General features: G+C 28.3%; 4 protein-coding genes and 1 non-coding gene across 9 annotated transcripts; 2 read left to right on the top strand and 3 right to left on the bottom strand.

The window, feature by feature from the left end:
* Positions 1-159: 159 nt before the first annotated feature.
* On the bottom strand, positions 160-4,681 carry Scny (ubiquitin specific peptidase 36). 4 transcript variants are annotated; one of them, XM_074260018.1, is made up of 6 exons: positions 4,521-4,681; positions 3,269-3,841; positions 3,083-3,190; positions 1,231-2,980; positions 1,008-1,153; positions 160-921 (listed from the first exon to the last, which is right to left on the bottom strand). In XM_074260018.1, exons 2-6 carry the CDS (start codon positions 3,780-3,782, stop codon positions 590-592), a joined length of 2,850 nt encoding a protein of 949 aa, XP_074116119.1. In that variant the 5' UTR covers positions 3,783-3,841; positions 4,521-4,681; the 3' UTR covers positions 160-589. The 4 variants fall into 4 exon arrangements, with proteins under 4 accessions (XP_074116119.1, XP_074116121.1, XP_074116120.1 ...); XM_074260020.1 differs by having other exon boundaries at positions 3,083-3,187; XM_074260019.1 differs by having other exon boundaries at positions 4,116-4,679.
* A 764-nt stretch (positions 4,682-5,445) lies between these two features.
* Trnaq-uug (transfer RNA glutamine (anticodon UUG)) lies at positions 5,446-5,516 on the bottom strand. The gene has a single exon. It is a non-coding gene; the product is annotated as a tRNA-Gln (tRNA).
* Positions 5,517-5,705: 189 nt separating this feature from the next.
* LOC141523919 (lachesin-like) lies at positions 5,706-8,073 on the bottom strand. The gene is made up of 5 exons (XM_074237495.1): positions 7,575-8,073; positions 6,825-7,063; positions 6,468-6,721; positions 5,984-6,387; positions 5,706-5,914 (listed from the first exon to the last, which is right to left on the bottom strand). Exons 1-5 carry the CDS (start codon positions 7,624-7,626, stop codon positions 5,871-5,873), a joined length of 993 nt encoding a protein of 330 aa, XP_074093596.1. The 5' UTR covers positions 7,627-8,073; the 3' UTR covers positions 5,706-5,870.
* Positions 8,074-8,314: 241 nt separating this feature from the next.
* Positions 8,315-10,252, top strand: Dph1 (diphthamide biosynthesis 1). The gene is made up of 3 exons (XM_074237494.1): positions 8,315-8,736; positions 9,190-9,497; positions 9,581-10,252. The coding sequence occupies exons 1-3, from the start codon at positions 8,415-8,417 to the stop codon at positions 10,184-10,186; spliced, it is 1,236 nt and encodes a 411-aa protein (XP_074093595.1). The 5' UTR covers positions 8,315-8,414; the 3' UTR covers positions 10,187-10,252.
* A 148-nt stretch (positions 10,253-10,400) lies between these two features.
* On the top strand, positions 10,401-12,917 carry LOC141523920 (neurogenic differentiation factor 1). 2 transcript variants are annotated; one of them, XM_074237497.1, is made up of 4 exons: positions 10,401-11,255; positions 11,397-11,474; positions 12,008-12,277; positions 12,363-12,917. In XM_074237497.1, the coding sequence occupies exons 3-4, from the start codon at positions 12,032-12,034 to the stop codon at positions 12,654-12,656; spliced, it is 540 nt and encodes a 179-aa protein (XP_074093598.1). In that variant the 5' UTR covers positions 10,401-11,255; positions 11,397-11,474; positions 12,008-12,031; the 3' UTR covers positions 12,657-12,917. The 2 variants fall into 2 exon arrangements, with proteins under 2 accessions (XP_074093598.1, XP_074093597.1); XM_074237496.1 differs by having other exon boundaries at positions 10,401-11,474; positions 12,363-12,916.
* The last annotated feature ends 184 nt before the right edge of the window (positions 12,918-13,101 follow it).

The following is a 13,101-nucleotide window of genomic DNA, read 5'->3' as shown; positions in this document are numbered from 1 at the left end:
CAGTTCTTGTAAGGAGTTAATATTATATTTTAGCCAAGGGAATTAATTTGAGTTATCTTATTTAAATAAAATTAAAAATGACAAAAGGTTCGAGGATTTAAAATAATAAAAGGACGGATTAATATTTACTAAATTACCCCGAAAACAAAAAATAAAAACTTTGGTTTTTAATTTTATTCCACATAATATTATTCCTTACATGTATACTGGAATTATTTAACAACTAGTTTGATAAAATATTAGAGTGATGAGATTAATAATCATAATTCAAAATAATTACATCAATTGAATACAATAATATGCAATAGTAAAATTATATTTAATACAAATAATAATAATTATTTAAATGACGCTCTGGAACTTGTTTTTCTTAACTTTAATAAATTGTAATTTCATAATTTTTTTTAATTTAAATTTTTACTTGTTGTAACTAATTAAAATATGTCTAATGCTTGTAAAATGCAATACGTCCTTTTACAATTAATTTCCAGTAATATCGCTTGAACCTCACTGGCTATTTAATGATTATAATAATAATAGTAATAATAATGCTAAATTAATATTTTATTAAATTAAATCCTATTGCATTCTACCTACGATGATAGTGATCACGATGATTATTATGATATCTATGTCGGTAATTTCCATGACCCTGTCGATTATAACTTGAGTTATTATTGTAGTATCTTCGATAATTTCCACTGCCGTTAGATCGGTTCCAGGATTTTCCGTTGTGATACTCTTGGAAAGGATTGTACCCTGGATTCGAGCGGCTCTCATATTCTCGATGACTTTTTACTTTTTTCGTTCTACCTCTGTCCATTTCTTCATCGTCAGCATTGAAATGACGTTTACGTTCTTCACGTCGTTCGTTGTCTACCTCACGATCCATTTGTGTTCTGGAGCCATTCCAGGTTGTAACTATTTAACAAAATTATAAGATTTATTTAGACTCATAAAAGTCTATCATAAAAATGATTTTATTTTTATTTTTAATATAAATTTACCGGAACTAGATCCGTAACCACGATGTGACATCTTATAAAGATGCGATACTGTATCAGAACGATTAGTTCCATTGAAATTTCGTGGTGCTGCTGCACTAGGTGTTGAATTATTATTTGATGTATGATTTGATTTTTTATTCTCTTCCCTTAAATAATAATAATAATAATAATAATAATAATAATAATAATAATAAAATGAAAAAAAAAATTAATAGAAACTTACTTGTTATTATCGGTGACAGACCAACCATTGGGTGTTGCTCCAGAAGTCGGAGATGGAGCATCTTTGGAAACTTCCCAACCACTTATGCTACTTGCAGCTTTAGTTGGAATTTTATCTTCTAAATTACTATTGACTTTTATTCGAATTGGTTGATGGCATTTATCTTTACCATTTGTTTCAGATAATTTACCATTATTTTCAATTTTACCATTTTGATATCTCTGACCAGCAGAATTATTACTATTATTATTATTATTATTGGTATTGTTGTTGCCATTACTATTATTAGTTAAACTATTGTTATTGCTTGACGCGGATCCATTAGACGTAAGACTAGGTATTGGTATAGATTTTTGTGTAATCGTATTAACGGACTTAAATGTTTTAAGATCTGTTTTGGTGACTGCTGGTATTTTATTACTGATGTCTGTTGACTTGGATACACCATTAGAGACACTCGTTGAAGATTTAACAGTGGAAGTATTTGGATTAAAATTATTATTTTTGGAGGAATTAGATGTACCATTTTCTTCTTCATCACTTGAGCCATCATATGGCACCAAACTATTGCCATTATTATTATTATTATTATTGTTGTTGTTGTTGTTGTTGTTGTTGTTATTACTATTACTATTATTATTATTATTTCCATTAGATACTTTGCCATTTTTAATTTGCATGACAAGTCTTGGTTGATTTTTCTCAGATAAAATTTTAGCTGGCAATAATGGACCAATAAAATTAGAATTTTTCTGCTGTTGAACAGATTGAGTGTTAGTTTTTTGTTCAAGCGATAGTTTGGATGGCGGCAGCTGAGGTCCTATGATCGAAGATGAAAAAGATGAAGATGAAGAAGGTGAAGGTGAAGAATCAGAGTCACGAATTATTTTATTACAAGAACCATTTGATTTAACTAATCCATTAGCGGATGCAGCAAGTCCCGAAGTAGATGGTTTAGGACTTGATGATTTTAATGAGCAACTGTTTGAAAATGTCGCTAAATTAGACAATCCATTAGACTTAACGGACTGTGGCAGTTGATTATTAATAGCCGGAGACTCCATTTCAAAAATCATAATATAAGCATTTGTATTAAAAACATTTGAAATATTTATCGAACGAACGCACGAATCGTCAAAGGAATAATATTGACCAGACGATACTTGTGCAACAGCAGTATAATGTCCACATCCAACAGATGGTCCCATGTGGGTTATAATCGACATTAATTTGTAATTAAGCTTTCGTGGAGGCTCTCCAGGTTCTCGCCACAGATACGGTCCCATATTTACAGTCTGTTTGAAACCTATGTGACGTGATATTTTATTACCGAGCACGCTAAAACGCTTCAATTGAACACAGAGTACTTTTGGTGGTTGCTCCAAGCTAAATTGTTTTGTAGCTGGTACTCGTTTTTTGCATGCTTCACATTTGTAATCATTATTATCCAACTCTTCGCGGCTAAAGTAGCTAGACAATGCCTCGTCTAGTGTATTAGCTTTACGGATATCTACCAGTAAGTCTTGAAAATGTTGAAAAGTTGTTGAAACATGCTGGCATTTAAGACACTTTACTTCAGTACGAATGTAACCACCGAATATTTGATTTATCGGGGTTGTTTCTTTAGAATAACTATCTAATTTAGTGGCTTTGTGGCGTTGCAAATAGGCACGCTCCATTCCTTCAAGTAAGTAACGTAAAAATTCATGAGCATCTTCTTGTTGTCCTGGGACCATAGTCCGACAAATTACTAAAAAAAATAATGATAATAAATAATGTATAAAAAAATTAGGTAAATATTTAAAAATGGGTTTGACCCCACTTGTAAATGTAAATAATTATCAAAACTTACATTTTAATTTATTATAAATATAAAATGGTTTAATAGCATTGCCGGATTTTTCATGACTAAATTGAAGAGTTTTCGCCATTGCACATGTAAGACACTCTCCCCCGCCTGCTAGAAAAAATTTTTATTAATAAAATTCTTTACTAAAATAAAATTATTATTAATAATAATAATAACAACAAAATATACCATTTTGTTCACACTTAGAATTGTGATGAGAGTCAGTAAGTAGCCAATTAACAAGAGCAGGTACGTGAAAAAGTGCTTGGAGAGTGCTGTTTAAATAACAGGTGTTTCCAACATTTATTAACCCGGAACCAACAGGAAATGATTTATCCCAACCTAGGGTAACTTTTTCCGGTTGATAGAGCGTAGTTTTTGGCTCTGGCAAGGAAGGCCTTGTCATTTTATTAATTTGTTCGTTTTTCTTACGAGCAGTATTCGAGCCTGTGTTATTATCCGACTGATGATTATTAATGTTAGAATTCGGGAGATTTAATACAATGTACTTGGCTTTAAGTTGGTCTAAAACTATTGATTTGTAACCATCTGTTTCTTCATATTGAACTTCACTCTGTAAAATTCTTGACGCACCGCTAGTTAATGAGATAGTAATATCCTCGGTGGAGGACTTTGATTGACCGACCTCCAGTGAGTGTCGGAGTGCAGCCGCTACCGGTTCACATACGCTCACAGCAGGCATACCTTATTGTGTATACCCTTTTGTCTTTATTATATTCCAAATATCTCCAGTATCTCGATCTGAAAATAAATTTATTTAAATTATTAATATCATTTATTTTATTAAATAAAAATAATTTATATCACACGATAGTGAGATAAATGCGTGATAAATTTAGCAGATATTTAATTATTTTTTTAACAAATAAATTATGGAAAAAAAAAAAATATAAACAAAATTGGAGTAAAAATTAAAAAATATTAAAAATGCAATTTTTTAAAAATAAATTTTTTTGTTAAAAAAATTCTCTAGTGACTGCTAACTAATGTCATGCTAAATGCTCCATTTGTTTACCTCAAATTTAATTGTCGTAATTATTAACTTAGCCATAATTGCCGAATTTACATTTAATTATAGTAAATTTAAATAGTATTATCTTCATTAAACTATACACTTTATATCAATTATTATAAAATATATGTACATGTATATATAGTTATAGACATACACATACACGTATCCACATACTTATGTGTGAATACCTTAGTATATATATTTGTAAAAAAAAATCAAATATAAAATGTCAATAATTGTTATAAAAAAATGTAAAAATAAAAACCGGATTAAACAACACTAAATAACAACCGCAGTAGCACAATACAGAATCGGGCGCGTGTCGGCCTTAGCACACGGGGCAGAGCATGTAATCGTGGAGCATAACTTGAGCGGGAATTTCACCCGTCAGTCGGCAAGACTCACCCTTTATAACTATTTTTTAAATAATAATATTTCAGACAAATTACACACTTTATCTGATATTTTTACACGCTATTAAATACATTACTATAGTGTTAAATCAAAATTCTTCCTGTGATAAAACGAAGCACTCTGCTATACCATGATGGCGACTGATGGCGGCCATCTTCCTTATCCGGCTTTGTGGATTGTGCTGCTGCTCCGAAAACTACACAGAGCGACATCTGATGGAGTAGTTATGGAAACTTGCATAGGTGGCGCAGTTGTTTTATTCTTTAGTCTTGTTTTGAAAACGATCAGTTCTACAGCTGATTTTAATGTCATTCATTTTTAGCAGGTATTTAATAATTTTAAGAATTTTTTTAACAAATAAAAAGTAGAAAAAAAAAATTGACATGTTTAATTAAATAATTTAATTAAAAAGTTTCACATGTGAAAATTAGTTTTAATTAATTTTAATTATTTAATTAGTGAAAATTAATTTTAATAAAAATTAAAAGTGAAAATTTTTAGAAGTATTTTTTTATTGTAATTGATTTGTTAAAAAAATTTTTTAAATTGACAGCTGATCTTTTTTGAATTAATTATCAAGATTTTGAAATAGTAAGTCCTGTATGATTTTATAATTTTAGAATTCTCTTACATTGACTGATGATAACTGCCTTATTTGTCATATTACAGGTTTGATACTGTCTACACGAGCTATACTAGCCTTTGTAAATTTTGGCTGGATTGAGCTACCTTAAATTGTTAAGTAAGAACAAAATTTTTTTTTTTTAATAACTATTTAATTGGATAACGGTAAGTATAAGACTAAATTACAATCCTTGAAAAAATTTCTCATTTAAATTAGACTACTTTATTTTTTTTCATTAGTAAACCTATTCAGGAGTGATCTGTTGATTAATTCAATGGAAAATAAAAAATAAGGTCCCGCCGAGATTCGAACTCGGGTTATTGGATTCAAAGTCCAATGTGATGCCGCTACACTACGGAACCTGTTCGATTTTTGGACGTTTAGTTTCTGTGATGTGAAAGTCACGGAAAAGCCTGTTTCAGTTCACGGAAAGCTAGATACCAAATTATAAAATTTTATCTCTACATAGTAAGTATAATTAACTACATGTTAGAGCTAAAGGCTATTAATAAATTCAATAGATAAGAACTATCAATGAAAAAAGTACACAATTGTAATTTTTTGATGAATTTGTTTTTTAAATATCTTTATTATATTTATTTGATAAGTATACATAAATATCTTAATTGTTTAATTGAAATACGGTCAAATAAAAAATGGAAAAATTATGGAATGATTTAAGCGTGAATATATGATGAATAAAAAAATATAATATTTTATAGCATATTACAAGCTGGTGGGCATACCGGAATAATTGTTTCTGCAAAAAAAAAAATTTTATATAAATAAAAGCACTTAAAGTAAGTAATAAAATAAATATTTAAGTTACCAAATAATTCTATTGACGTATTATGAGAGCCGTATTTATTGCTGGCCTTGCAATAAAACATTCCGTATTGTCTTTTTTCAACAGTAATAACACGAAGAGTTGTGTCAGATATTTCATCAGCTGTAGCGAAGTGTGATATGCGGTAGTCTCGATTATTACTGATTTCTTCACCGTCTTTGATCCATGAAATTGCTGGTGGAGGATAAGCTTCTACGTGACACTCTAAATCCTGGTCATACGTCAGAGCTTGACCAACATAAGGTCGCTTAGCTGTAACTACTGGGGCAAATTCAACTTCGACGTTTATAATACGACGATGGCCACGACCGACTCCATTTGTAGCAATGCAATAATAAATTCCACGATCATCTTTAGTAATCGATGGAATAGTCAAGATATTTCCTCTGCAATAATAAAGGTTTTTTTTTTTTTTTTTTTTTTTAATAATTGATCCATTTATCAAGAAAGTGATTTAATTACGTACTTAATAATTAAGCCACCGCTCGAAAAAGGAACAGATTGTCTTCGCCATAAAATAGTAGGTGCTGGATAACCATTAGCATAGCATTCAAGTTGGACACTTTTTCCTTCAGTGGTAATGAAATTATTCGTTGAATTATCGGTTATCGATGGTTCGAATCGTACTTGTAATTGTACGAATGCTGGGGTCGGATTATCTACAGCAACTTGAACTCTACATTCGTAGATACCACGATCTGTTTGTTGGACATTGTCAATCTGTAAAAATTTATAATTTTTTTTTTTATAGAAAAAAAATTCTAAAAATTTTTTAGATGTCGGCTAACTTTATTTTAATTTATTATTATGATAATTTACATACCCGAAGAGTGTAAGTTGAATTGTCGGCATAATAAGAAATAGAAAATCTAGAATCTCCAACAATTAAAGAAGTTCCCGAAGAAATTGGCAATCTTTCTTTTTCGCTTTCAACTTTTAACCAGAAAACTGGATATTCATCACCATATACTACCGAACATTTTAATTCGACTGACTGTCCAATATCCACGATTTGTTCCTGGGATAAATAAGATATCGTAGGAGTTCTTTGAGCATAAGTAACTAAAAACAAAAAAAATATTTTATTGATTTATAAATAAAATTATTATATAATAGAAATATTAATAAAAAATAGCATAAAGTCATCATTAGAAACTAATAATTAAATTTCTTGGGTATTACTGTGAATATGTAATCATTTATTGTTTGATTACTTAAAGAAATGTTGATTAATGTCAATTATTTCCCCAAGAACTTATTAAAGGTGAAGGCTGAAAAAATTCTACGTAGCAAAAAAAATTCTATTGAAAATAAATTAGAATTTTTAATTAATAAATATTTAAAAATAAAATCCTAAATATTTTAATTTAATTCGTTGAAAATTAAATAGCAGTTAATTAGCACTAGATAATTTTTAAATATTATTTAAATGTTAATTTTTTTGCCATAATTTATTTGTTAAAAAAAATTCTAAAAATTATTAAATATCTGCTAAATTTATTTTCATCAGTTTGTCTGCTGTTTTTTCAATTGTTAACTAGAATAAAATTATAATAAATTAATTAAAACTTACTTTCGGTAATTGATGCTACAGCAATAAGTATTCCTAGAATAAATTTCTTCATTATAAAAAATAAAATTTAATTTTTTATGTTTTAGTTATGAGTTAAATTCACTGAGAGCCAGCACGTCGAAGCAACTGGTGTTACAAAGGAAATACAAATAAAAATAAATAACGAAGAACTTTAAAGAAAATATTATTATTATTTTCTTGACTCTTGATGCACAGGGTGAGTATGACAAATGTGGAATGTTGTTGGGTCTAATACAATGGATGAGTGAAGCGATGAAAAAAATCCGGTTCTTGATTTAGTAGTTTCAAGGTAAACTCAGTGCCATTGAATCAACACTGCGCTAATATTCCATTGCATCTTATTTGTGAAACTTATATTAGTGGTAGTTGCTAACACCCAGGGTTTTAAAATATTCAAATACGCACTTTATCATGAATATCAAATTATTTCCATAAATATTTTATCAAGACCTAATTAAATTTTTTATTTTAAATTTATCTGTCAGAAATTTGAGTTTTATTCACTAGGAATAAAAAAAATGACATTAAATAATACACAACAAATATAGTAAGAAATAATTGAGGAAATTTCTAAATGATATATAATTAAATTAAAAACAATTGTAACTAACGGCTGATTTTTTATATAAGTTCAGATTTTTATCACTGTTATCAATTGTTGGTAAATTTGATTTTTAATTTGCCAGCAAAATATTTTTGTAAACATAACCTATAAAAATAATAACAAGCACAACATTTATATGTTTGAGATTGAAAAAAAAATTTTTTATTAATATATTTAATATTTAGCAAGTGAATAAAATATATAAAATTGGAATAATGAGTACTGAAGAAAATTCATCATCAGTAATAGTCGTTAAAGCAAAACCAGTGAGAAAAGTTTACAAAGCTGGAACTGTTCGTGTAAATAAAATTCCTCAAGAATTATTAAACGATCCAATATTAAATGCTGCTATTGCAGCGTTACCTGAAAATTATAATTTTGAAATTCATAAAACAATATGGAGGATAAGAGAATTAAAAGCAAAAAGAGTTGCTCTGCAAATGCCAGAGGGTCTTTTACTGTACGCAACTACAATTGCTGATATAATTCAAGATTTTACTAAGGCTGAAGCTGTCATCATGGGTGATGTTACTTATGGTAAATATTAATGACTTTAAAGTTAGCTAGCTGTCACTTTAGAATTTTTTAATTTTATTTAACAAAAAAATTTTTTCCAAAAATTAATTTTTTAAAAATTGCATTTTTTATTTAAAATAATTTTTTTTGCCATAATTTATTTGTTATAAAATTATTAAAATTATTAAATATATGTTAGATTAATTTTTATTAAATAATAGATGTCACTTTATAATTTTTTAATTTTACTTAACAAAAAAATTTTTTCTAAAAATTATTTTTAACTTAATTATTTGTAATTTCTAAATATCAATTTTAAAAAAAATTTTTATTGCCATAATTTATTTGTTATAAAATTATTAAACATATGCTAAATTAATTTTCATTAAATATTACGTCTATAATTTTCTAATTTTTATTATTATTATTAAAAAAAAAATAAAAATACTAATTAAACAATTTATTTTAATACAGGAGCGTGTTGCGTTGATGATTTTACAGCCCGTGCGTTAAACATAGACCTGTTAGTCCACTACGGGCACTCATGTTTAATTCCAATTGACCAAACTCAAGGCATCAAAGTTTTATACATATTTGTGGATATAAAAATTGACACTGCACATTGTATAGATTGTCTAAAAGCAACCTTGCCGGTAATAACAAAAATCGCTCTAATGAGTACGATTCAATTTGCTGGAACTCTACAAGTAATTGCCAAAGAAATGAGAAGTGCTGGATATGAAACAACCATCCCTCAAAGTAAACCCCTAAGTCCTGGAGAAGTAATAATTACTTATAATTAAATTATTAAATAATTTAAATATTGATTAATTTTTTAATTTTTAATGAAATTTTTTTTAAACAGATCTTGGGTTGTACCGCACCACAAATCCGGTGCGCAGATGTTTTAATTTACGTCGGCGATGGTAGATTTCATTTAGAAGCCGCTATGATTGCAAATCCGAAGCTCCGAGCCTACAGATACGATCCTTATGAAAAAAAACTCAGTGAAGAATTTTACGACCACGATACAATGCGAGTGGTGAGACTAAACGCTATTGAAAATGCTAAGAGTGGACAGACAATTGGTCTTATTCTTGGGACTCTTGGTCGTCAGGGTAATCCAAAAGTACTGGATTCTCTTGAAAAGAGAATAATTACCTCCGGAAAAAAAAATGTTAACATATTAATGTCTGAAATTTTTCCTGATAAAATATCAATGTTTTTTGATATTGACGCTTTCATACAAATAGCATGTCCACGATTGAGTATTGATTGGGGAACAGCGTTTACTAAACCTTTTCTAACTCCTTACGAAGGAGCTGTTGCATTGAATCTTTCGAAATATGACTTGGAAAAACCTTATCCAATGGATTTTTACGCATCATCGAGCTTAGGACCTTGGACTCCTAATCACAAACCACAAGAGCTCGAAAAGCAGAGCGATGCTTGTTGCGGAAAATGTAAATAATTATCTTAATAAATGCAATTATTTGTATATCGCAATAATAAATTATAGCTTTAATATTATTATCAAGACAGTAAGAAAAATTTTATGTCCAAAATCATCAATAGTAAATTTATTATGATAATTATTTAGGTTGCATTCAAAAATTCTCTATCTCTAGATATACATAATTGAGAAATTACTTCGTATCTTGTGAACTATTGACATTTTTAAAGATATAAGCTCATCCCGATGTTACTCTGATCAAGAGCTTTCATTTGAGTACCCACATCAATTTTTTATATATTTTATATATATATATAAATATGTATATATGACAAATATATTAAAAATGCATGTGGATACTCAAATGAAAGCTCTTGATGAGTGTAACATGGGGATGAACTTATATCTTTAAAAACGTCAATAGTTAAAAAAAGTACAGTGCAATTTAACAAAATTTATTATTTAATAAACCAAAATTTTATTTATTTATAGTTCACTATTTACGGCAGTCATTTAGTGACTGCAAGGTTGCTAGTCATTATTATATTACAAGCGAAAAAAAAAAAATAAAAAAAATGAAATGGAAAAAAAATAAGCAATCATGAAGCGTTCGAGGGACACTCTTACTGTTCTGTGTCGTAATAAACAGACACATGCTCAATCGTAACCGTTGGTGGTTGGGGTGCTCGGGTGGTGTTTTGCGATAATAAAGGGTCCGCGTGGGCGAATTACGTCATACGCCCACCTGTAGCCAGCCACTTCATATATACATTTTATTTATACATAAACCTTTTTGTAGACTATAATCTAACGGGTGGCTAATTTTTATAAATATTTTAGTAAAAAATTTTTTAAATAAACAATAAAAGTATAAAGAAGAAGAAGAAGAAATATACCAGGTACGATATTTATAGCCAGAGTAAATTTATAGAGAAAGTTACTTTATTACGAAAGGAAGGAATTAAAATGATTGGCTCTGCAATTATGACACAGGGTGTATATTTGAAATTTGTTAGGAGGGTGAGAGATGGCGCCGACCGCACCCCGACGTCGCGACGTCAGTCGTCGTTCAAACGTGGCTCAACAAGTATCTCTTCCTTAAATTTTATTCTTATTTAGTGATTATAATTCTATAGTTTTTTTCCGGATCTTATTTTTAGTCTAATTATTTTGTTTATGTTTTGTAATTGATTATTAATAAATTTTTTTGTTATTTTTAATCAACCAGGTGGTGATGAATATTTATTGATAATAATAATTAACGTCTTTTGAGGAGATCTAATTATTTTGAAGTGATAATCAACCGGTAAGTGATTATTAATCTATATTATTAAGAGAATAAGAAAAAAATTGTGTTCAAGATAGTCATCTGATAAAATCGGTTTTTTTTTTTTAATGAATTAATGAATAAATTTAATATCATTGCGAAGGTCTTGATTTAAATTTGTGCCTTTTCAATGTTTTTATTTAATTTTCACCGATAGTCAATTTTTTGTGATAAGTATTTAAAAATGCTCTATTTATTTCTGGATACATAATTAAGAAATGACCTTGTATCTTGTGAACTAATGACATTTTTAAATATATAAGCTCATCCCGATGTTACTCTCATTGAGACCTTTCATTTGAGTACCCACATCAATTTTTCATATATTTATATATTTTAGATATATGTATATATGAAAAATATATAAAAATGCATGTGGGTACTAAAATGAAAGCTCTTGATGAGTATAACATTAGAATGAGCTTATATCTTTAAAAAGGTCAATATTTAAGAAAGTACAGTACAATTTAACAAAATTAAATTTTTAATAACATTAAATTTTTATTTTTTAGACGTCAGTGTATTATTTATACAACATGCGGTCAGAAATGACAAACGAAGACAGTTTGGACAAAGATTGGAATTTAGAAGACCAGTCGAGTAATAAAACTGTTTCAGCGCTTCGAAAAACATCTAGAAGGATTGAAAGGTTTAATAATAATAATTTAAAAAGCTCGAAGTCATCTTCTCGCGGGTGTACACCTAGGGAGAGAACTCTCAGGAGATTAGAAAGTAACGAGAGAGAACGAATGAGGATGCACAGTCTTAACAACGCGTTTCAGGTTCTAAATTTATTATTATATCCCTGTTGGGAATTAAATCAATTGATATGAATTATTATTATTATTTTTTTTATATTAATTTCAGAGCTTGAGAGAAGTCATACCTCACGTTAGTAAAGGGCGACGTTTGTCTAAAATAGAAACATTGACGCTTGCTAAAAATTATATTGTTGCACTGACGGACGTTATCTGTGCAATGAGAAATGACGAACAATCAACAAATGTTCAGACAACTCCAATTATTGATGGTGAAAAATCAGATCATATTAATGATTGTTTAAATATGAATACTCCCACGTCTTCGAGATCTTCTAGTCCAGAACTCCAAACATTTTCTACCAACCCTTGTCAAATTAATTCACTTTGGAAAGATAATTAAAATTTATTGATTGACCAAATATATACTAAAATTTTAATATCTTACTAAAAAGGATGAAAGATATATAAAAAAAAAAAAAAAAAAAAAAGCTAGGAATATTTTATGATAAAATTTACATGAATTAATTTTATGTATCAACTTTTTTTAAAAAATATTTATTTTTTAAAACTTGAATCAAATTTTATCAACAAAAGTGACCAATTAAAAGATGTAAAGAAAATTTTTTCTAAACTTTTAACAGAGACTTTTCTCTCATTAATTTTAATATGTTTTTCTCTTTTATTAGACTATATACAATTAAAAGTAATTATTAAAATCTATATAAATCTATTTGTGCCAGATTGCCAGTATTAACTTAAATAAAAAAAAATTAATTATAAGAAAATGGTTAAATAATAAATATTTTCTTGTCTAACGTAGAAAATGGATTTATTAGTGAAAGTAA

The sequence above is a fragment of the Cotesia typhae genome, unplaced genomic scaffold (genome assembly GCF_013202065.1).
Source record: "Cotesia typhae breed Kobodo isofemale line unplaced genomic scaffold, CoteBio_Ctyphae contig_22, whole genome shotgun sequence".
Taxonomy (NCBI): Eukaryota; Metazoa; Arthropoda; class Insecta; order Hymenoptera; family Braconidae; genus Cotesia; species Cotesia typhae.
This window is presented reverse-complemented; position numbering and strand designations above follow the sequence as displayed.